The sequence below is a fragment of the Carcharodon carcharias genome, chromosome 13 (assembly GCF_017639515.1).
Source record: "Carcharodon carcharias isolate sCarCar2 chromosome 13, sCarCar2.pri, whole genome shotgun sequence".
NCBI classification, from domain to species: Eukaryota; Metazoa; Chordata; class Chondrichthyes; order Lamniformes; family Lamnidae; genus Carcharodon; species Carcharodon carcharias.
In genome coordinates this window covers 52,288,440-52,313,379 of record NC_054479.1, presented here as the reverse complement: position 1 = coordinate 52,313,379, position 24,940 = coordinate 52,288,440, and the positions used below count along the sequence as shown (strand labels likewise).

The 24,940-nt window shown below is 43.6% G+C and overlaps 1 protein-coding gene across 1 annotated transcript in view; it reads left to right on the top strand.

Annotated features, from left to right (window-relative positions):
* The window catches only part of slc2a11b (solute carrier family 2 member 11b), an 85,681-nt gene that overhangs the window by 8,145 nt on the left and 52,596 nt on the right, over window positions 1-24,940 (top strand). The window contains exons 2-4 of the mRNA XM_041203314.1: window positions 19,410-19,508; window positions 21,893-22,053; window positions 24,138-24,262. Coding sequence (XP_041059248.1) covers window positions 19,410-19,508; window positions 21,893-22,053; window positions 24,138-24,262 — 385 coding nt within the window. The remainder of the gene's footprint in view (window positions 1-19,409; window positions 19,509-21,892; window positions 22,054-24,137; window positions 24,263-24,940) is intronic.

Here is a 24,940-nt window from a genome sequence, read left to right as displayed (position 1 = left end):
ACTGGCTCTGAGCATTGGCACTAAGTTTTAAAATCTGCTGCCTTACCCCATAGCCTGCACATTGTTTCTGTTAAAATAATCATCCAATGCCTCCTTGAATGCCTCAATCGCACCTGTCTCCACCACACTTCCAGAGAGTGCATTCCAAACTCTAACTACTTGCTGTGTGAAAACATTTTTTTCTCATCTCACATTTGCTTCTGTTGCAAAACACTTTAGAACTGTACTGTCTGGTTCTCTATCCATTTACGAGTGAGAACAGTTTCTCCCTATCTACTCTATCCAGACCCCTCAGGATTTTGAAAACTTCAGTCAAGTCTCCTCTCAGCTTTCTCTTCTCCAAGAAAAACAGTTCTAGCTTCTCCAATATTTCCTCATAACTGAAGTATCTCATCCCTGGAACCATTCTTATAAGCCTCTTCAACACTCTCTCCAATGCATTCACATCCTTCCTATAATGTGGCATCCAGAACTGTACACAATATTCCAGCTGAAGTCTAACCAGAGATTTATATAAGTTTATCATAATCTCCCTCTTCTTGTGCTCTATGCCCCTATTGTGAAGCCCAGAATACTGTATGCTTTAGAAACAGCTCTCTACCTGCTCTGCCATCTTTAATGACTTATGGACATAAACACCCAGGCCTATTTGCTCCTGCACACCCTTTAGAATAGTATCCTTTATTTTATACTGTCTTTCCATGTTCTTTGTACCAAAGTGTATCACCTCAAACTTTTCCATATTGAACTTCAGCTGTTACTTATCTGCCTACTCCACCAATGTGCCTATGTCCTTTTGAAGTTCTACACTGCCCTCCTCATGATTTACAATTCTCCCAAGTTTTGTGTCATCTGTAAACTTTGAAATTGGCCCCTGCACACCAAGATCTAGATCATTTTTTTATATATCAGGAAAAGCAAGGGTCCCAATACTGACCCCTGGGGAACTCCACTACAAATTTTATTCCAGTCCAAAAAATTCCTAATAACCATTACTCTGTTTCCTATCCCTCAGCCAATTTTGTATCCAAGTCGATAACTGTCCCTTTTTATTCCATGAGCTATAACTTCTCACAAGTCTGTAGTGTGGCACTGTGTCAAACGCTTTTTGGAAGTCCATATACATCCTGTCACCGGCCTTGTCCTCATAAACCATCTGTTACCTCTTCAAGAAACTCCAGCAAGTTAGTAAGACACAATTTTCCTTTAACAAATCCATGCTGACTCTTACGAATCAATCCCCATTTTTCCATGTGATAATTATTTGGGATAGAATTAATAGTTTCTGGAAGCTTCCCCACCACCAAAGTTAAACTGGCTAGTCTGTAATTGCAGGGCAGATCTTGACAATCTTTTTGAACAAAGGTGTAATGTTTGCAATTCTCCAGTCCTCTGGCACCTCCCCGAATTCAGGGAACATTGAAAGATTATTGCCAGTACCTCTGCAATTTCCACTTTCACTTCCTTCGATATTCTTGGATGCATCTCATCTGGTCCCAGTGCCTTATCAACTTTAACTAACGACAGCTTATCTAATATCTCCTCCTTATCAATTTTAAACATTTCTAGTGACCTGTCATCGTGACCTGGGCAGCATTTGCCTCGTAGGTAAAGATAGATGCAAAGTATTCATTTAAATCCTCTTTTTGATCCCTACTCCTTTTTTACTATTGATGTGCTTATAGAATACTTGATTTCCTTATGTTCACTGCCAGTCTTTTTTCATAATCCTTCTTTGCTTCTCGTGTTTGCTTTTTCACATCCCTTCTGAACCTCCTGTATCCAGCTTGGTTCTCAATTGTCAATTCTCACAGTCACTCTGCACAAGTAATATCCTTCCCTCTCTACACAATCCACTTTTCATACCCTTTCCTTGCAGGAGAAGAAAGTTCAGAGCTTCAGGGAAAGGCAGAGATCCAAGTAAAGGGATGGGGTGGTTTCAGGTGGCCCTGCGGTGACATCCACTTTGTCAGCCACTGATGATGCATACTTGCATCACATTTTTACTTCTCTTTAGCTCTGATGAAGAGTCACATGGACTCAATGTTAACTGTTTTTCCTTTTACAGATGCTGTTGGACCTGCTCAGTTTTTCCAGCATTTTCTGTTTTTGATGCATACTCACTTGATCCGCTGGGAAGGAGGTCTTGTTCCAGAAGGCTGCAGGTATCAGCAGCGACCTGCCATGTGACCCTGTGTCTCCTTGAGGTGCTGGTGCTCAGACATGTCGAGAGAGCTGATCCTTTGCCTGTAGACCCTGTGTTGAGGGTCTCAGCTCCTTGAAGCTGGATCTCAATGTCCATCCCCTCTGAGGAGAGGCATGTGGCTGAGGAAAAGGAAGCTGTTGCTGGCATTGCTCTTGCTGGTGGTGGTGGTGCTGCTGCTGCTCCTCTTGTTCTCTATCCAAGTACCAAGGTGGAGCTGCATAAGCTGCTGCCTTGCTGTAGTGAAGGCTAGCAGCAGGAATTGCAGATCAAGGTGAATGAAGTTCAAGAAAGGTTAAATTGTCTTCCAAGAAATTAGAAACCACTTTTCAAGTAGTGAAAGCACTTTCTCAGAAGAAGTGTTGTGAATTACCATCCTTTCACCTAGACAGCATGAGCACTCTTCGGTTTTGCTGAAGAAGCACTTCCCAATGTACCAAAATGCTCAGTTAAAATAGAAGTTAATTACTTATTTGGATATTACATTCCTATTCAACAGATCCAAGGGATTTTCCACATTCACTCACTAGTAAACCCGCCTGGGTGAAACCCACAAGTGAGTGGAATGGTGCCAGGGTCCCTAACCTGATGTCATTTTAAGGGGATTTAATACCCGTCATGCACACGAATCCACTGCCACCACCCCCCGCACCCCCCCAACCACCGACAGTCTAGATCTTGCCCAATGGTTCTGTCTTCCCCATGCTTAATTTTGACAAGAACATCAGCATAGGAAACATAATCCAAATAAAACTACCGCCCAGAGTGCAATTTCATTATTAATGAATTGGTAAAATTCTGGAATGCAGATGCTGCAGTCGCGTTTGCCTCTTAAAAGGAGTGTAAATTGTGACTCTTAGAACTTCACTGGTTTCAGTTGTACTGTGAGCTTTTTATATCACTGAAATATAACCTTAGCTTTCCTCAACTTAGTCTTACATCAGAAAATGTTAATGACAGAAAAATGAAGCTTCTCTGGCTGTTTCTATACTGATGACTCTAGTCTTGTGTAAAATCAGGTTTTAGAATGCTTGAAGTCAGCTGCAAGTTTATCCTTTCTGTTCTCTGAGGAATACATTAGATTCCTTGCAGAGCAGTCTAAAAGTAAATCAATTATTTAACTGCATAGTACATAAAATCCTGACAGGCAATGGGTCACATACAGTCCAAGCTTATACAAGTTTCAAATCACAAAATGACTTAATTAGTTGATTTGCTTGAACTAATCTCTTCATATATTGTACACAATTACTTTATCTGTGTAATGTTCAATATTTTTATAAGTTCTTTGATCTGTAAGAGGTTTTATCATGTGGCATTTCTTATCTAATTATAGATTTACAACAAAGGCTGCTGTTTTGTCATATGGCCTCCCTCCCCTTCTAAGATAAAATCTTAAGAGATAGCTATAGACCATTGTAAATTTAAGAACTAGAGGGTTATAACTATTATAAAAAGAAATGTAGATGGAAACCACATGAGTATATGTAGAATGTAGAAGAGAGAGAGCTGAAGCCTTTAGCGAATATCATGTGGTCTCCCCCTGTGGATAAATATCATGTGAGCTTCTTTTTAGTATAAGGTCTGATTGATGCCAGGTGGCCCAAATTTAGTATATTTTGCTCACGTGGATTTGAGGTTCAGCTTTTTCATACATGGGTAATTGTACATTTAATGTGAGATAATAAGTTGCTGCTGGAGCAGCTTTGGGCAGAATTTTTCGCTGAGTGGTCAGGCGTGTACCAGAGCTGCTTGTGTAAAATAGCGTGTGATGACGTTGGGTGTGCACTCGCATGACATTTCGGTTGGAGCCGTGCCCGCCATCAATTACAAGGCCAGTTAAGGCTGTTTAAAAAGGCAATGAAGCTAGATGTTACGTTGCCAGTGTGATTTCACACTAGTCACACGGGCAAAATGGCCAGGCGGGCAGCTGACAATTTGCTACATCTCCACCAAGGGTGGGATAAAAAGGGTCAGCAGCATTGCCAGGGTGAGTAGCAAGGAGTTTTGGAGATTGGTTGCTTATTGGTACTTGGCAACTTCATCTCCTCTGTTCAGGGCTTCATTCTTAGTATTTCCAGACTTCGTTTCAGGAGTTATTGGTGTCTCCAAGGCCCCTGAAGATTCAGACCGTGTGGACTCTTTTAGGTATCAGACAACCTTCCCTTACCCTGGTAATAGAGATTGTGGTCTCAGCTGGTGGCACCTCCTCTGAGGAGGAAGAGGGGCAGAAGGAAAAGGAGGCCAGTCCCATTGCAGCTTCCAGGGGAGGGACCTGTGAGAGGAGAGGCACAGGGCCAGTAGGAAGTCCAAGGCATAGGGGGCCACAGAAGATGCCACTATCTTGTTGCCAGAATTTACAGGCAGTGATGCAGCTACTGCTATGTCTGAGGTGCAATGCTGTAGGAAGCTCCGCCTCTCAAGGGAGACAGTGAACTCCATTTGCCCGATGATTGGGCCTGAGATCTGCTCCGATTGTGGTTGGACACCCCATGCCAGTGGCTCTGAAGGTCACAGTGGCCCTCAACTTCTATGCCTCTGGCTCTTTCCAGGTGTCAGTGGGGGATCTGTGAGGAGTCTCCCAATCAGTTGTCCACAGTTGCATCAAGTTGATGACAGAAGCTCTGTTCATGTGGGTACTGACCTTTTATTCTTTACCATGCGGACGAGGCAGCCAGGCTGAGTGAGCCAGAGGCTTTCCAGCAATTGCTGGGTTCCCCTGCATACAGGGTGCCATCGACTGCGCACACGTGGCCAAGTGGCACCAGCAGGTCAGCCGGCTGCTGTCGTCAAAAGGAAGTGATTCCACTCCATGAAAGTGCAGATAGTGCATGACCACAGGATGCAGATTCTGCAAGTCTGTGCAAGATACCTTGGCAGTTCCCATGATGATCACAGTTTGAGGATATGGAGTAGACCATTTAGGACTGAGATGAGGAGAAATTTCTTCACCCAGAGTGGTGAGCCTGTGGAATTCGCTACCACAAAGTAGTTGAGGCCAAAATATTGTATGTTTTCAAGAAGGAGTTAGATATAGCTCTTGGGGCGAAAGGGATCAAAGGATATGGGGAGAAAGCAGGAGCAGGCTGTTGAGTTGGATGATCAGCCATGATCATAATGAATGGCAGATCAGGCTTGAAGGGCCGAATGGCCTACTCCTGCTCCTATTTTCTATGTTTCTATGATGTGCACAGCCTGAGACACTCCCAGGTGCCGAGGCTGTTCAATGCTCCAACCCAACTTGATGGATGGCTGCTGGGTGACCAGAGCTATCTGTTGAAGAGGTGGCTCACGATGCCTCTCCACCACCCAAGAACAGAGGCAGAGCAGCATTACAATAGGAGTCATACCTCCACAAGGGTGATGATGGAGGACCATAGGTTTTCTCAAGGTACACTTCTGATCCCTTGACCATTCAGGGGGAGCACTACAATACCACCCCCCCCCCCCACCCCTCCCCCCAGAGCAGGTGTCACTGATTGTGGTTGCATGCTGCGCACTCCACGATCTGGCACCAGCAAGGGGGGACCCACTGGAGGAAGGGGATCTTGATGCAGCTGCACAGGCCACAGATGAGCACAGTTAGGAGAACGCCAAGGGCATGGAGACAGACCTCGGTTACCTCTAGGGAGGCAGGAACACTTTGATCCAACGCTCCTTCAGCTAGGCTGCCAAAGATCTGCTTCCACCTCAAGCCAGGGCTGCCACCCCCACCCCGGATGTCTGAAATGACCCTTTCACTTGAACCAAAAGTCGACTCAATGCCTGTGCAATAAAGTATCAAGCCACTCACATCCGGCATGAGACACTGCACCTGACCAGCCTTCCCGCCTGGCGTCTCCAGCTGCGCTTGACTCCATCACGTTTAGTAACGAGACAGAGGTTCTCCCGTGGGAGCCTTCCGGGGCTGCCTGCACCATTTTAAAAGCGACCGCTGGGTCAGCATTGGACCTGGCAGTCAACAGGCCCCCGCCCCCGCTCAGCCCTTCCTGACCAGTGAGGAGCCGCGTTTCACCCTGGGCAGGCCTCAATTGGCCCTCCCAATGTGAAATCGCAGTCGAGGGGTTAATCGTGGGCAGTGGACTGATCCCAGGCCCACTGACTGTGTCTGCCTGACAAACTGAAAAATCATCTGTCTTTTTCTTTTATAGACAGCAAATCAGATGGTATTTGATTAAGAGCAGAGGATGGAAGTTACTAATGATGTACAGTCTGAGATGATTAAATACTTGGTAGAATAGTAGAATTCCTATGTTGCTGGTATCAAGTAAATTCCCTTTGTGGATTATTACCTGTACGGTGGCATTTTAATTTTAAATTGTTACAACTTTAGAGTCTGCTGTATCTCAAACGCTGGGTTTGGTTGCTCCTGTGAATAGTCAGTGTCTTTTATTTAGGGCTATGCCTATACCATCAGTACTTACCATGAAACCCCCTTGTGATCAGAACTGGATTGTGTGGGTGAAATCAGCCTTTTCGGAGGTGGTACAAAATCGGAGATAATGAATCAACAACTAGCCCCCCTTTAAATCCCACCCAAGTTGCTATTAAAGACAATGAGACCCTCATTATATCTTTCTCATGTATCCCACCATGCACTTCTCCAATCTTTTCCAAAGCCAGACTGTGAAATGCTTGGTGAGATGTAGATTATTAACTTATTTTAATTCGTGAACACCAAATCAATCTCACTTCTCAATAACATGGGCAAAAACAATAACCTCTTGTCTCATCCCTTCTGTAGGATGGCTGGTTTTGGCTTTTTATCACAGTACTCTTAACCTCAAACTAGGAACAGGAGTAGGCCATTCAGCCAGTCAAGCCCATTCTACCATTCAGTTAGGTCAGGTCTGGTGCGAAAGGAGCTGGCCATGGAAATAGTGGATGCATTGGTTGTCATCTTCCAAAACTCTCTAGATTCTGGAACAGTCCCAGCAGATCGGAGGGTGGCAGATGTAACCCCACTATTTAAAATAAAAAAAGGGAGGAAGAAAATAGTGAATTACAAACCAGTTAGCCTAAACTCAGTAGTAGGGAAAATACTAGAGTATTATAAAGGATGTGCTAATAGGATACAAAATATTGACAGGATTAGACAAAGTCAACATGGATTTATGAAAGGGAAGTCATATTTGACAAACCTACTGGAGTTCTTTGAGGACATAACTAGCAGAATAGATGAGGGAGAACCAGTGGATGTGGTGTATTTGGATTTTTTCAGAAAGCTTTTGATAAAGACCCACAGAAGAGTTTATTGTATAAAATTAAAGCACATGGAATTGGGGATAATATATTGGCATGGATTGAGAATTGATTAGCAGACAGGAAACAGTAGGAATAAATGGGTCTTTTTCGGAATGGCAGGCAGTGACTAGTGGGCTACCGCAGGGATCAGTGTTGGGATACCGCAGGGATCAGTTTTTGGGTCCCAGCTATTCACAATATATATCAATAATTTGGATGAGGGAACCAAATGTAATATTTCCAAGTTTACTGACGACAGGAAACTTGGTGGGAATGTGAGCGATGAGGATGGTGTTAAAAGGCTTCAAGGTGATTTAGACAGGTTGACTGGGCAAATGCATGGCAGATGCGGTATAATGTGGATAAGTGTGATGTTATTCACTTCAGTAGGAAAAACAGAATGACAGTATTACTTAAATGGTGATAGATTGGGAAATGTTGGTGTACAAAGGGATCTGGGTGTCTTTGTACACCAATCACTGAAAGCAAGCATGCAGGTGCAACAAGCAGTTAAGAAGGCAAATGATATGTTGGCCTTCATTGCAAGTGGATTTGAGTACAAGAGCAAGGATGTCTTACTGCAGCCGTACAGGGCCTTGGTGAGACCACACCTGGAGTATTGCATGCAGTTTTGGGCTCCTTTCCTAAAGAAAGGAAATACTTGCCATGGAGGGAGCACAGTGAAGGTTCCCCTGGCTGATTTTCTGGGATGGCAAGATTGTCATATGAGGAGAGATTGGACCGACTAGGCCTGTATTCACTGGAGTTTAGAAGAATGAGAGGAGATTTTATTGAAACATATAAAATTCTGACAGGGCTGGACAGACTTGATGCAGGGATGATGTTTCCTCTGGCCGGGGGGTCTAGAACAAGGGGTCACAGTCTCAGGATAGGGGGAGACCATTTAGGACCGAGATGAGGAGAAGCTTCTTCAGTCAGAGGGTGGTGAACCTATGGAGGCCAAGTCACTGAATATATTTAAGAAGGAAAGAGATTTCTGAACTCTAAAGGCGTCAAAGGGTATGGGGAGAGTGCAGAGTACGGTGTTGAGGATCAGCCCTGATCCCATTGAATGATGGAGTAGGATTGAATGACCTACTCCTATTTTCTATGGTCTCCATCTTAAATCAATCTACCCACCTTGACCTTTAAACCTTAAGCCCTGTGCCTAACAAAAATCTATCAAGCTCAGCTTTGAAATTTTCAATTGACCTTAACAGCTTTTTAGAGTGACAGTTCCAAAATTTCCACTTTCCACAACACTTTGTGCAAAGAAGTGCTTCCTTACATCACCCTTACATGAAGGGCCAATCCCTAATTTTAAGGTCATGCCTCTTGTTCTAAAACCCTGCACCAGAGAAAACGGCTCCTCCCTTGCCATCAGCTTTAAAAGCTGGATCTATTTACTTGTGGAAAAGGGGGATTTGGGTGAGGCATTTTAAATCGTGAAAGTATTAGGCTGTATTTGTGCAGATGGGTTAACTGCCAGAATGGTTGGTAACCAGAGAATACAGATTTAAGGCAATTGATAATGCAGTGATGACATGAAGGAAAAGATTTACAATGGGTTTTTATGATCTGGAATGCATTATCTTCAAGGGTGGTGGAGGTAGATGACTGTCACTCCAGGCATTGTGTGGAGGCCTTAGTGGAATTTCGCAGCCTGCAGCCCATCACTGGATTTTAGACACCATATCCAGACATGCCCATGAGATTATCTCATTTACCAGTGACGACTGCCAGTCAAGCAGAAAGAGCCAGAGGCTTTGCTGTCACGGCTAGATATCCGAAGGTGCAAGAGGTCATCGTTTACACAGCTCCATCTGAACAGCCAGGGACATTTGTCAATAGAAAAGGATATCACTCCATCAGTGTGCAGATTGTATGTGATCACAGACAAAGGATAATGCAGGTGTGTGCATGGTCTCTGGGGAGCAATTACAATCCATGCACACCAAGGATATTCGTAGGCCCAGAACCTTTGGGTGGGTGGCTGGCTTCTTGGCGATAAAGGTTATCCTCTCAAGTGATGCTAATGACCACAGTGAGAAATTCCCACACACAGCCTGAGAGGGAGTATAACAATAGCCTCATATCCACCAGGGTCATTGTGGAGCTGACCTTTGGTCTACCCAAGTTGCGCTTTAGATGTTTGAACCAACCAGGCAATACGCTGCTTGAGTACCACTGATGATCGTGGTCTGCTGTGCCTTGCACAGCCTGGCGCTCAAGAGAGGGGGAACCCTGGCAAAGGAGAATCTGATGGACAGAGTCGCATCCTCAGGTGATGAGGAGGGTGAGCCATGCTAGCCAGCTGTGCAGGTCGCTGCACAGGATGCTTTGAATGGCAGCAAGATTCTCTGATAACCAGAAGGTTTCACTAGCAATGTGTCATTTGCTTAATGTGAGTACCTTAGATGTACTTACTTTTCCCTGGTATCTCCCACAAATCAACACCAGACCCACCTGTGCATGTGCCAATGTAAAGTAACCAAATGAGGCCAATCACATGAGCACAAACTCCCTTAACAGCATGCAGTTAATCTGAATCAAAACCAACACATGTACGTGAAACAATGATGCAATAACAAAATGATTCAATAATTTTCAGAACTCTCAACTCGACAGTCACCATTGTGAACTTGTATGTGACTAATGTTGTGCCTTCTTAAATTGTTTCTGGATGTTATGGTGCTGTGCTTGCCCCTGGCCACCTGCTGTGCTGGAGACAGGCTGCTGACCCTTATGGCCCTTTCTCTGGGATGACTTTGGCGGGCATCCCCTGGTTGCCTGAGGCTGAGGGAGTCCGGGTGTGTTGGAGTCCCCTGCACCATTGCAGGAGGCTCAGCTGTCACTGCAGCACTCTTGAGTCATTTGTGTCAATGGCAGAGGGGCGGAGGAGAGGCTGTGCCTATCAGAAGTGTTCTTTGAGGTGCTGCCCAATGGTGACGGCAGCTGCTTATCCACTGCCATGAGGTCTATTTGGCCCTCCCTGCTCTCCTGAAAGGAGCCACGACCTGGCTGTGATTCCAGGCTCCTTGTCCCCCTTTGGCTCTGGCTCTGGGCACCTGAGCTCGGAGACAATGTGATGGAAATCAGGTCAGAACACACACCCAGTATCCCATCAGTGGGGTGCTGGGTTTGGCCCTCCATGAGTCACCAATCTCTCGATGGAGGAAGCCATGAGTTCTGAAGAGCAGGTAATCGCAGTGCTCATGGCCTGGATGGACTCCTGCACTCTATGCCAGTGTGTGCTATCCCTCTGGAATCTCTACCACATCATGCAGCACGAGTTACGTGCAGTTCAGCATCTGCCGCCTGATGGACGGCTTCAGAGGCTCGTCATCAGCATGGGGCTCAGCATCTACGTCACCTCCCGCATTCCTCTAGCTGCCAGAGGCCTGCTCTGTCTCAGCCTCCAACAGCTGGTCTTGTGACTGTAATATGCTTGCACCAGTGTGTGGATTCCTTAGAGCTGACTCACACATACCCACCAAGGTGCGTGTATCTGCACTGGTGCTAGGTACGGAGCAAAGATGTGATGCTCCACTCTGAGGCTCCTTCCTTCTCTTCAGAGTTAACATTGGTTCCTCAGGGCTAGTGGTTGCAGCTGCTGCTGTTTCACCCTTGGGGAAACAAACAAGTCACTTCAGATGACTTCAGAGACACAGTTCTTAAAAAAAAAAAAACACACACACTTGTGACATTGGGAGATGGTAACCGGTATTTGAACCTTAGACCCTTCAACATTGAGATACACATTCCTCCCTGAATTCTGCAAGCCTCCAAAGTTAAAAGCCATCAATGCTACTTCCCCGCCTCCTCCCCTGTTGTAAGCGTTTGTTCATTAGAACTCATGAAGTTCAGAGACTTGTAAGATTGAACAGCACTGTTTATTGGTAACATATACATATGTAAAATATATAGATATATAAAAAAAACATAGCCCAGAGTAGGAGCTATCTCCATGCTGATGTCTACTCGAATCTCTCCATAAAACTTTGTCCCCTGTCCATGTGACTGTACCACCCACATTGAGGTCGACTGTTCTCCTGTCCCATTTTAACCCTTGCTACGCTGAAGACCCTTTTTACTACACCACCCAAGTCTTTACCCAAACATTTACATGACACTTTCTTTGTGCTACCCTGCTCCCACAAGTCTCTGACTTTATAAATTCAAACAGTCTGGAAGCTTGACAGTTCTTTCAGATCTTGCTCTGGCTATGTTCGGAGGAGTGCCAGTCTCAGTTGCTTTCGGCTGGTGTTCTTGGTTCAGAGTAGAAATCATAGTATTCTGTTTCTAGAGCTTGGCTGTTTCCATCTGATTTGCTTTATGTTCTCCTTGCATTTGAATTTCTGTTTATTGGCAACCGGTTTGCTTTGTTTGGACTTCAAGGGTTTGTCCCATTTCCTCCAGAGGGATGTTCATCTCACTCATTCATAGATGGGGCTCTGATATTTTTCAGTGGGGTCCACTAAGGAAGTTGACATTACGAAATTTCATTTCCGCTTGTTTCACAATTTCACCCAAACATTGTTTACTCTCTTTTTTCCAATTTTTTTTCAGGATTATGGGCAGAATTTCATGACAGTGGGATTTTACGGTCCCACCAAAATCAGGAGTTCAGAACAGCTCGCCACATTTTACAGCCCTGTTCTCGCTGCAACGGGGCCATAAATTTTTGGCCCATGAATCTTTCATTCAGCTCAGCAACTACACCGAGCTCAGTTGTCTTTGTTTCAGAGTTATCTGTGGAATCCTTATGAAAGGGAACTCATGTTTGACAAACCTACTGGAGTTTTTTGAGGATGTAACTAGCAGAATAGATAAGGGAGAATCAGTGGATGTGGTGTATTTGGACTTTCAGAAAGCTTTTGATAAGATCCCACATAAAAGGTTAGTGAGCAAAATTAAAGCACATGGGATTGACGGTAACATAGGCAAGGATTGAGAATTGGTTAGCAAGCAGGAAATAGAGTAGGAATAAATGGGTCTTTTTCAGAGAGGCAGGTGGTGACTAGTGGGGTACTGCAGGGATCAGTGCTTAGGTTCCAGCTATTCACAATATATATCAATGATTTGAATGTGGGAACCAAATGGGATATTTCCAAGTTAGCTGATGACACAAACTTAGGTGGGAACATGAATGGTGAAGGGGATGTTGAGAGACTTCAAGGTAATTTAAACAAGTTGTGAGTGGGCAAATATGTTACTGGTGCAGTATGACATGGATAAGTGTGAAGTTATCCACTTCAGTGGGAAAAACAGAATGGCAGAGTATTATTTAAATGGTGATAGATTGGGAAATGTTGATGTACAAAGGGACCTGGGTGTCCTTGTATACCAATCACCGAAGGCAAACATGCAAGTGCAGCAGTTAAAGCAAATGGTATGTTGGCCTTCATTGCAAGAGGAGAGGTGAGACTACATCTGAAGAAAGGATATACTTGCCATAGAGGGAGCGCAGCGAAGGTTCACCAGACTGATTCCTGGGATGGCAGGATTGTCGTGTGAGGAGAGATTGGGTCAACCAGGCCTGTATTCACTGGAGTTTATAAGAATAAGAGGGGATCTCATAGAAACGTATAAAATTCTGACAGGGCTGGACAGACTGGATGCAGGGATGATGTTTCCTCTGGCTGGGGGTCTAGAACAAGGGATCATAGTCTCAGGATACAGGGTGGGCCATTTAGGACTGAGATGAGGAGAAATTGCTTCACTTAGAGGGTGCTGAACCTGTGGAATTCTCTACAATTTGAAGGCTATGGAGGCTAAGTCACTGAATATATTTAAGAAGGAAATAGATTTCTAAACACTAAAGGCGTCAACGCGTATGGGGAGAGTGGGAGTATGGCATTGAGATAAAGGATCAGTCATGATCATATTGAATGGAGGAGTAAAGGGCTCCAAAGGGCCGAATGACCTAATCCTGTTCCTATTTTCTATGTCTCTATCCTTATACAAGCTTAACTTCACCTGGGCATTCAGTTCCTTTTGGAATCTTTCTTGCATGGTCACTGACTGCCCCTTAGACTTGTTCAATTCACTCATTAGATGCTCGATCTGTTTCTTAGAATTTTCATTTTTTGCTTTTAAAGCCTGGGTTTGTTCTTCCATACTGCGCATCTCATCTTCCATGTTCTTCAGATTGGATTGAAAATCAAGTTTTGGTTGTTAACTCTGCATTCAACCAACTGTTCTGATTCATCAGCAATTCCTCCTCCTGTTCCAGGCATCTTTCACATTGCTTAATAGAGATTTCTGATACTTGAAGTTCATCAAGTTCTAATTGAAGATCTATCTTCTTTGAATTTGCTTCTACAAGGTTATCATTTTAAGTTATCTTTCAAGTGTTCTACTTCCTGAGTGACACTCCAGTATTCACATCAGCAACTATTTTCCATTCACAAACTCATTTTTCATTTGTGAATGCTGGTTCTCTGCACTGAACAGTTTTCCCTTAGCAGAGCCTGACTCCTCTGTGCTGTCCTTCAAGCTCACATTCTTTAATTTTACTTCTGTTAATTGTTTCTGAGCTTCTTTACGCTCCTTTGTGCAAACTTCGACTTTCAATTGGCTGTGCTGCAGCAGTGATGGAGAACACTTTTTCTGACTGTCGAGTTGGAGCTGCAAGTTTTCTGCTTTTTGTTGCTTGTTGTCACAAGAATCCTTCATCTTCTTCTTTCCCTCCTGCAGTTCCAAAACTCTCTTCTGTGATGCTTCCATTGTCTCAAACTCTTCAGCAGGAATTACTATTACTGTATTCCCTGTTTCAATGCCTGGATGTCTGATTGCAGCCTGGCATTTTTCCCCTTGTAATCATTCACTTTGCAGTTTGACTTCTGCATACTTCCTCATCACTTTTCCCATGTGCTCACCCTTTTTGCCCATAGGACAAACAAACTTGAATTCCATTTCTTCATATATATCTTTGGAAATTTAAAGTTTTTCCAAGTTTTATTCCAAATACCCAACCATTTTCTTCAGCGCTGCTGTCTCTTGTAGTTCTTGCCTTCCTCCTGGAATGTAGAATATTGCTGAGTCTTCTCTGCCAACTGATTCTTCAGTGACATTACATTCATTTTGCTTCTCTTTGGAATTTTCCGGAGGACCAAACTTTGACCCGAGGGATCCTTGGAGCATGCGAAGCTCATTCAATAGGTTTTCCTTTTCTTTGCAAAGCTCAGTTGTTTCCACCTGAATTTTCTTGTAATTTAACAGTCTCTTCAACTTTATTCTGCTGATCTTCCATTCTGCTGTTTTAAGGCAGTATTCATGTTGCTCAAGGATTATGAACTCCTTCTGCATTTGATCTTGAAGGACAATCAGCTGTTCTTCCAACTGTTTGTTTTCTTGTTCAGTTCTTGCCATCTCATTCTGCATTTCAGTGCATTGCTTTGTCACTACTGATAGTTCCAAAGCAGCTTTTTCTGAAGTAGTGTTCAACATTTTTTAAATTGTTTTTTCAGGGACATGTATTGATTATTCAAAGAATCTTTCAGGGCAGAAAGTTCTTGGAGTACATTTTCTGCCTGCTTTTGTACCTGGCTGTATTTCTAGTTGAGTTCTTCCAACTCCCTCTTCGATTTGCCAACAAAGGAATTCAGTTATTTCCTCTGTGCTTTTCTGGAGATACATACTGCGTCTGCATGTGATTCAGATTTTCACTTATTGCGTTCTTCACAACATTCAACATTTTTAATTCTTTCAAAGTCTCCTTGTACTATTGTGGTCCGTCAGAAATTTGTTTGTTCAGATCATCAACAGTTGGGTTCAATGAAGACATTATTATGAATTTTCAAAGGTACATATTCAACTTGAATCATATGTTTCAAATCTTCTGATTCAGCTTTGATATGAACACTTTGCAATCTTGTTTCTGTCTTTTTTTCTTACTCCGCCTGCAGCAGTTCTTTGTCCTTGTTCTTCATTTTGATTTCACTGTTAGTCAGATCTGTCTGTGGTGAAGTCTTAGCTTGTTTCAGCTCTGCACTCGTGCTACTCAAGGCTTCATTATCCACTTGCAGCTTGGAACGCTCTATGACTTTCCCTTAAATCAGAGCCCGCTCGCTCAACATTGCCATCTGCTGTTGCAATTTGGGTAAGTGTCGGGCTCTTCAAAAAGTTCTATGTTTAAGCCTTCCAGTTGGCTCTGAGCCGCCTCTTCTCTGCACTATACTCTTCGGCTCATGCACTTCATTGCACTGACGTGGTCTGCCACCATTGTGGTTTGTTTGGGTATTGTCATTTGCCATTTCGTTACTTTATTGGGATGTTCTATCCCTCTTTGTAAACTCTACGCACTCCACCACTTGAAGAGTAAAATACTTGTCAAAGGCTTTTAATATCTCATCAAAGCTGGCTGAGCATTCATCAGTGTCTTACATTAGGATTACTTCATCAGTAAGTTTGCCGAACGAGTATAAAAACATATTATTTTGGACTTCCCCTGATTTCCTACTTAATCCTGATGTCCTGTGGTAATTCAAAAAATTTCTTCTCCAAGACGCCCAGTTTTTTCATCTGATTTGGTTCTTGCATCAGCCCAAACAGATCTGGAAGGGTTGATTTGTTGTCCATGGGTGCTTTGTAGCACAGGGAATTACAGCTTTAAATGCTGTTCCACTTTTAACAATGGTGTTGCAGTAACCGTTTTTTCAATGCTTCTTCCTGTGCTTGTTGGGTTTTGTCAAGCTCCCATGACTATCATGGACCTGACCTCAGATCGATTTTCTGCAACAATTCTTTAAATCACAGGTTTAGGCCCTTTACAATGTTTGCAGGGTATTTTAAGGCGGTTAAAAGGTTTTTTTTTTCCCCAATGAGCTTGGCTGCCATGTGGTATGGTGCATCTCTGAACCTGTGTTGGCCGCAGTGATTAACAAAAGGGACTGCTCTGACTGATTTAATGGCCTGAAGATTTCTAAAGGCTAGTCCAGCCTTAGAACTGAATTTTTGCACATCTTTGCTGGGTCCTTTGACTATGCAATCGATAGGAATTCACAATGGACCTCCACTTGCTCTGGTGAAGTCATTTAGCTGCACAGTGGATATTTCTTCTGCCTTCCAGTGTCCACATCTGCAATGGAGTTTCTTTTTAGGTGATCTCCAGCTGTATCTTCAGTTCAGGTGCACTTTAAAAAAACAGCATCCAGCCCTGATTTGTTTTTTCCAGATTCTGGGGTCCTTCAGCTTCTCTGGGGTTCTGAGTGCTTTCATTAGCTGCCGTTATGTTGTAAGAGTTTGTTCAGTGGGTTTCACGAAGAGGCTCAGAGGCTTGTAAGTTTGAAAGGTAGTGTTTACACATATGTGAATGGTTACATGTTACCAATAATGTATAGCCCAGACTAGGAGCTATCTCTATGCTGACCTCTACTCAAATCTTTCCATACAACTCTGTCCCATGTCTACTGTCATGTGACTTTTTACCTCCATAATGTAGGCAGTACTGTTCTCCAGTCTCACATTAACCCTTGCTATGTGGGACACCCATATACTACATTCCTCAGTTTCCAAACCACCTCCCCCTCAACCCCTTTTCCTTAAGCACTGTTTGCAGTACTTACCACTGTTTGCAAGAATCTCACCACCCCCAGGGTCTTCCTCTGATCTCACATCACCCAGTGATGCAACTCCATTGCTTCGCTGCTAGCTCCAGCACTTCCTCCTCCTAGAGGGGTAAAAATGGCCACATTGGCTTGACCAGCTCCAATCCTGGCCCCCTCTCAGGCACAATGTGCCCATTTCTCCTGCAAATAAAAAGTGACCATTGTAATAAATCTGCTGTGCTAAAGTCATACTTTCAAATGTGTGGCTAACATATTGGCAGTTAACATTTCTCATTGCTCCTTGCTAATTAACAGAGGGTGCAGTTCATAAGATCCTCCCTCCCCCTCCCCTGAATACCCCAGTGCCATGCAGAGCGGTATGTCTGCTTCATGCTGCCTTGTGCATTTGGCCAAGACACTGGGCAATCGCACACTTGACATACGCCATACCCTCCCATATAGGTCCATCAGTGAAATGGTTAGACACTCACCCTGGCAGATTGGAAGAAGTAATTCAGCCTCTTACGGCACTGTAACCAAGTCCTTTGGACAACTCACAGCTGCTGACCTCCTCTGTGACCTCCATCCAGGCTGCTTTGGTCAGGTTTGGAGGTCTCCTCTTCCCACCAGCAGACATGAGGACCTCCTGCTGTTCACTCACAGCCTGGAGGAGGACTCGCAGGGAGTCATCATCAAACTGAGGGGCCATCGTTCATCTGGGCCCCTCAACAGCTCCTTCCTCTGCCATATGGTGGCCTTACAGTCTCTGTGGAGAGACAGTTAGATAGAATTTTAATCTTTTTCTAAAGGGGAATGGGACAGGTGTGTTTAAATGTTCTTTCCTTTCTGGCAAGGGTCCTAAAATGAGACTGCTGGCACAATAGTCATGAAACTTAAAAACAATGTCTTACCTGCTGCTGCTCCAATAGTGCAAACAATTTCACACTCTTCTGCGTCAAAATTTCAGTCTGTAAACCACTAATTATGGTGCAGCTGCCAGAAACCTGTCCTAGGATGTCTTTAAATGGGTGACAGTGACCGACCTCCAGAACATGGCCTGCGCCCTCTCTTCATCCCATCCTGGAACCCTGATTGGGGACGCTTCCCACCTGTCTGCAAGCTGCCTGTTGGGTGGCTGTTAATTGGCAACAATACACTTTATACGGCATCTTTAAAAGGCAGGGACAGAGGTTCACAAACTGCGCACTTCTTTCTGGTCAGATTCCTGCACACCGTCAAGAAGCATAAAATTCACCCCATGGACTCTCAGCAGTCAGCCATTGTTGAACTAACTCTCTATTTGCATCTCCCCAACAGAGGGCAGTATAACAAAATAGTCAGAACTTGCAATATCTCCTGGATATTGTTAAAATTTACCCCTAATTGTTGAATGGACATATTTTCCAATGAAATAATTGATACCGTGGGGTCCTGTTTGTTCAATACTTTTTCTCCCACAAAACTAAAACAAATGGAATTTATGTGAATATCAGTGGATGATCCATTGAGAATTAAGAGTCGGTTCAGTGGTAAATGAAGCTCTGAAAAAGGCCAGAGAAACATTTATCAATTTAGTTTTGATGGATTCACAAAAGACTAAATTTTTTGTTTCATATATCAATGTGAAATGTTTTTAATTGAACATTAAATTTCCCTGGATAAAGTGTGAATTGATTTTGATAGCTACCCATCACATGATCACAGGCAAAGGGACACTCATCTGTTGTGTTAGCATAGACAAAGAGACCATCACTGACAATTGGACGCCCATGATCTACCAATCTTTGCAGATTTTGCTTGGAGCCCATATCATTAGCTAGTGTTGGGGATCATTTGTTCACTTCTTCGCCACAATCATGGATACTAGTTTTTATTGAGTTGGCTTGTTGAATACAGAAATTAAAATTCATCCTTTTATGACAACTTGTGGTCATTTTGTAGAAATAAAGGTCCAATAGAAGGCGTGTGTTTGCTCGAATTGTATGGGGAAGTGGGCAGGAAAGTGGAGTTGAGGCTGAAAGTCCTTTTTTTATGTTCTTAGGTGAACTTATTGTTCAGTGAAACTGCCTAAACTTCATTGAGAATTGGATTATTTTAATCAGCTGTTTTCTTTTCTATGCTTTATGCACTAATAATACAGCAAATCTCATTGGAATTTTGATCTCTGCAGAATTCAAATGAAACATCTCTTGTGAGCTGAGATCCTTAAAGGTATTCAGAATCTGGTGGTATTCAGATATTCAGAATTCAAGACATTGATGCCAATAAAATGGTGACAAAGGCATTTGGACAGAGATTGTTACATTTGAAATTATCTTTGAAATTATGAAAAAGGTTGTCTGGCTCCTTCTGGACCCTTTACCAGGTACCTGTGTTGAGAAAAATTGTCTGATTTAATTTTTGTCTTGTAGTTTCCATCTGTCACCCTCCTCCTGGCAGTATTTTCCACTGGGATCGGAGGAACATTTCAGTACGGATACAATATTTCCATCATTAATGCTCCCACCATGGTGAGTCCCAGCTTTAATGTATTCTTGTCCATGTACAGATGTTAAATTTGGCCTCAGTGTCAAACTGCTGCTGCTGTTCAGGCTGCCTTTGGCACTTGATCAACTTAGTAGGAGCTGGCACAAGGTGGATCCATTACTCAGTAACAGCAACTTGGCAACTTTCCAGGCAGTGGTGAGTCTGGCCAGCACCCAGTGGGAAACAGCATCATCCCATCACATGAAATGTTGATATAACAATGTGATGCTACCACTCTATATGCATGGACAGTTGTGCAGTTCCAGGTTGCTCTAAGTTCCTCCATGAGCTATTCAATCACCATAGATGTGCATCATAGTTGACCCTGTCCTTGTACAGTATCTGGTCAAACTTTCCAGTAGAAGTTATTGAATGATGGTCAGGAACAGTTGAATATTTGTTCTCACCCTGACCGTGGTGCTAAGTTATACTGCCTACACTCATTGTCCTAGCTGAGATCGAAATGAGAGCCAACTTGTGCCTTGCTCAGTATCACACTCGCCTTTGTATGTGGCTGCATCAAGCTGTGCGTAGACCCTCGGTACGCAAACTCCAAGTGTCACTATGTCCTGAGATTCTACCTGTCCCCGGTGTTGCGAAGAATGGGTCTGGCCACGCTGCTGCGGAACGCTCCGAGTAGTTGGACCGTGCTGTACCACCTGTCCCCAATGGAAAGATTTATGCAGAGAAACACCTTTTGACCACAAGTCTATCAGGCAGTGGTCAGCACGTAATGTTCTGGAGGCCCTGCAGGAAAAGGAGAGGGTGGATCCTGTCAGATGGTTCCCCAAGCAGTTATTTGGCAGAATGTCTCATCGCCAGAACTTTCTAACAAGCACCAAGATGTAGCTTGGCTGGTGGTGAGAAAGGCCCTGCCTGTGAGATCCTTCCTACATGCCAGGAGTGGCACCCCCTCCGCACGTTGCCCTCAAGGTGGCTGTGGTGGAGAAGAGACTGTTATCCATCTCCTTGTGGAATGTGCCTTTGAACAGAAGGTCTGGAGAGATGAGGTGGTTTTTGTTGAGGTTCATCCCAAGCAGCTCTGACACAGGACTCTGTGCTCTATGGACTGTTCCCAGGCTCACACATCGAGACAAACATCAACTGCAGCTGGAGAATCATCAACTCGGTGATGCTCTTTAGTCTGCTCAAAACTTGCTGGTCTTCCAGTGCAAAGTGTTGTCCCTGACTGACTGAGTATTGCAGACTGGCACATTCTAAGGTCCAGGACTATGTGCTGAGGGATACAGTAAAACTTAGGGCAGCCACTGCAAAGGTGCAGTGGGGAAAGGTCGCTGTCTAAGACTTTTCAGCCATAGTGCACCAAGGGGCTGGGAATTGTATAGACCTGTCGAGCTCGCATTGAATGTATACAGTGGATAACTTGAATAAAACTGCACTTTGTGTGTGGCTATTTTGAAATGTTTTGTAATGTTCTTTCCGATATTTTATGAATAAAGTATATTTTTGCAAAAAAAAAAAGGGGTAGTGTAGCTTCCCACTGAATGCTCGAGAGCTTACAAGGCCAGGTTTGAACAGGTCAGGTGTCCTGAGCTTGTGCACTATTGACAGAAGGCTGGGAACATCTGGCAGTCAATAGTCCAGAAGGGGAGGGCTAGAAAAAAACAAATCTCATTTAAATAAGAATAAAAGGACAGTTGATTATTTTTAGACCTGAATTACCTCCCTCACATTGCTGTGACATGAGTCAGAAGGTTGTGGGTTCAAGCCCCACTCCAGAGACTTGAGCACGTCTCGGCTGACACTCCTGTGTAGTACTGAAGGAGTGCTGCTCTGTTGGAGGAGCCATTTTACAGATGAGAAGTTAAGCCAAGTGGTCCATAATCATTTTGATTTAACCCTAGATGGGTTTCTGGAGGTGTGGCTAGGAGGACCTCTGGCAGTCAGCCATCTTTGGTGGATATTAAAAAGGAATTTTTCAGATTTCCTACCCCATACCTCAATTAAGTTAGTTTGGGTTTTTATCCTTTTTTGCCTCTCCCAGGAGATCACATGGTCTGGGTGTGGATGATAGCTATCACAATTGTGTGGGTGGGGGTCATTTCCTGATCATGGTTGTTATTTTGAACAGCAAGATCAGAGTAGTTCCTACGAGATTTAAAGCTATTAAAGTTTACAAGAGGTGCCTTGTGTTGCCATTGCATTGGAAAAGTGCAAAGTATTTCTAATTTTAAAAGTTTTTAACAGAACCAAGTTCTCTTGATGGATGATTCAGGACCAAATATAAAAAGAGCCAAAAGTTAGCATTAGCATTGGACCAAACCATTTTATAGGCTGCTTCTTTGAATTGTAGCTACTGGTCTCTGGTGATCTTGTTCTCAATGGTTGTATTGTGTCAAATCTCCAGCATGTACAGAAATTCATTAACGAGACATGGGAGATCCGATTTAGCAGTGATCTGGACAGGGGACTGCTGAGACTTCTGTGGTCTATAATTGTTTCAACTTTCACCCTGGGTGGGTTTCTGGGGGCATGGCTAGGAGGACTCCTGGTGGTCCGATTTGGCCGGTAAGTCTCTGCATGTTTATCCATGTCTGACTCTTAGTGCTGTAACATGCACTGTGTTGGGGAGCCCCTGGTCATAACTTGCACATTACTTCATAATAACATGTAGGAACAGCATCATAGCATTTTTCTATTGTGTGGATCACCAGATATACCTGCTGTACACCTGGGAGGTGGCAGCAACATTGTCAGAGGGCTAGAAGCACAGATACAGATCTAGAACAGAAACTTGCCTTGAAACTAAGGACTTATCCAGTGATCATTAATGTTGGTGTTTACTTTGCCAGATTTTATTTTTGACTGGAAAAATTAAGTAGAATTTCCATAACCTTTGAGTGAGAATGAGGTAAGATTGGTGGAAACCCCTGAGAGATGGGCATAAGCATCTGCATGTACCACTTTTTTCTGAAATTTGATGTGCCAATATAATGGTGGGTGATTGGGAACTAAACCCCTTAGCCAAAACAGAAACTAGTGGCATGTTTGATCATTTCTATCTCGTTCTGTATTTCAGTGCTGCCATCTGTTTATGAAGCTTACAAATTCAGCTCCTGATGATTCTGATCCACCCATTTACTATGCATTTGTTAGTTAGAAATGTTTGCACAAATAACATTGCTGCTGCACAGTCACGTGTGAAGAAGACCTCAACCCAACGTGCAGAAAACCTGACTCTAACTTGTTGGAAAGTACATCGGTGGGGGGGGGGATGCTGTAATATGGGTTCTTGAGATCTCATCACTGAGACTTGTATCTTTAAATAGGATCCCTTTATTGTTAGCCCTTAACTATTTACAGATCCCAGGTTACTGTCATGCATGGTGCTGTTACCTCCATGCAGGCTGGTTCCAGACTGTTCTCTTTGGAATGTTCTCTCAGTCTATTACCATGTGACTCTATACATCATACAGTGGGCGGTGCTATTCTCCAGTCCCACATTAACCCTTGCTCTACTGAGCACCTTTACAATGGTATGTAGGCACATACAACATCATATAGGGGGAGTGGCTTAACTTTTGACTAAGGATATCACATGCCAGACCATTGGCCAACCCCTCCTTTCAGCAAGTCACCAGCAATAGAGTTCTCCTCCGCTTGAGGGTGGGGATTATTCAAAGAAATATAATGAGTGGTTTAACCACTGAACATGTATCAAACCATAGTGGTGACTTCTGCTTGCAACACTGTGGGATGTTGAAGAATGCTCATTTGTCACTTCTTGTCCATTCCCTTGCACTCATTCAGTAATGTAGCCTTCCCTTGTCTCTCACATCTGGAATATCCTCCTTTAAATCCTACCATCTTGCTACTTGTTAACCCTTACTTCAAAAGCTTCCTGAACGTCTACCTCACTGATCTTCCCTCCAGTCACCAGTTTAAAATCTTCTCTCAATGATCGTTTCGCCCCTGTGAAGGGATTTGGCGCATGTTGCTATGCTAAATATCAGTGTTATTGTCCTGTCTGCACTCTGATATAGTACAGCCAACCCATTATTATTTAATAAACATTCATGTAACACAAATCCCTGGGCCCACAGCTATCTAAGATTTGATGGAGTTAATGATATACTGAACCCCAGATCCATGATCACACCTACACTTCTTCATCCCCAATTTGCAATACTGCAGGTGGTTTTATTTCCTTGTTCTTATGAGTTCTCTTGATCTCCAAACCTCTGATTTATAGTGCTCAAACTTAAAATATATTTAACCACTCCAGGACCTCCTTGAAACAATGAGGGTTGTGCAACATGTGGCCCTATCAGCATGACCCACATCCAGTGAACAATTTGAGAAAAAAATGAGCCTTGGAATTTGATCTTCCAAACATCAACAAAAATCACAGAATCCTGTGTAGTGAAAACACAATTGGGCTTATTCAGTAACCATCAATTAACAGCCCTGAGCAAGGACCACATGTCTATACTCTCTAGTGTCCTGGGGCAATCTGCAGGATGGAGCAAGTGGGCCAGCAGCTGAGTGAATACCAGTAGCTGTACAGAGCACTGTCCCTTCAGATTGTGCATGTATTAAATGTTGTTTAGTCACCTATGTTCTGTCCAATGCAGTTTACTTCTGTGTTTCAGGAAAAGGACACTTTTACTCATCAACATCCTTGTTCTGGCTGGATCGGCTCTGATGGGAGCAAGTAACCCTGCCGGCGTGTTTGAATTATTAATAGTCGGCAGGTTTCTTGTGGGACTACATTCTGGTATGGGGAAGCCGTGGCAATCTTTACATAGGTTACAGGAGAATTCAGCAGCCATGGGCAGGAGGATGTGGCTGCCTGTGGCAGCTGAATGAGCCCCTTCACAGTAGTAGACTGCAGGAAAGCTGTGAGTGAAATGCCAGCATGTTTCCTTTGCGAAGCCTGAAGGTCTCTGACGTTGGCAAATTCACACATTTCACATGCTTACAGGTTTTAATATTTTCTACTTGGTTAATGCTCCTAATGGACTAAAGTAGAAGGGTTTGTAGAAAACCAACTGAGTTCTAACAATTTGATATTGTGTAAGAAATCATTTGATTTGCTTGTACTTGAGCAAGAAATTCTGGGAACTTTTTCACTTGCAGAATTGAATTGCAATATAAAACCTTGGCAGTAACAAAAGGAAATGCAGGAGGCCAGTCGGCATCTGTAATGAGAAGGCAGGGTTAGCCATTCTAGGTTTGTGCTCTTCATCACCAGGCATTCAGTGTTGTTCAGGGAATCAGCACCAGAAATAATAAAATGCCATTTTTACTGATTTCTGATGGGTGGACTGTGTATTCCCAGCAGTTTCTGCATCAGTTTCACATTGCCTGCATTCTTAGCACTTTTTTTGAAAACCTCAGCAATCTGGTTTACAAGTTGGTTCACATATGCCGAGGGTTCACATTCCACCAAATG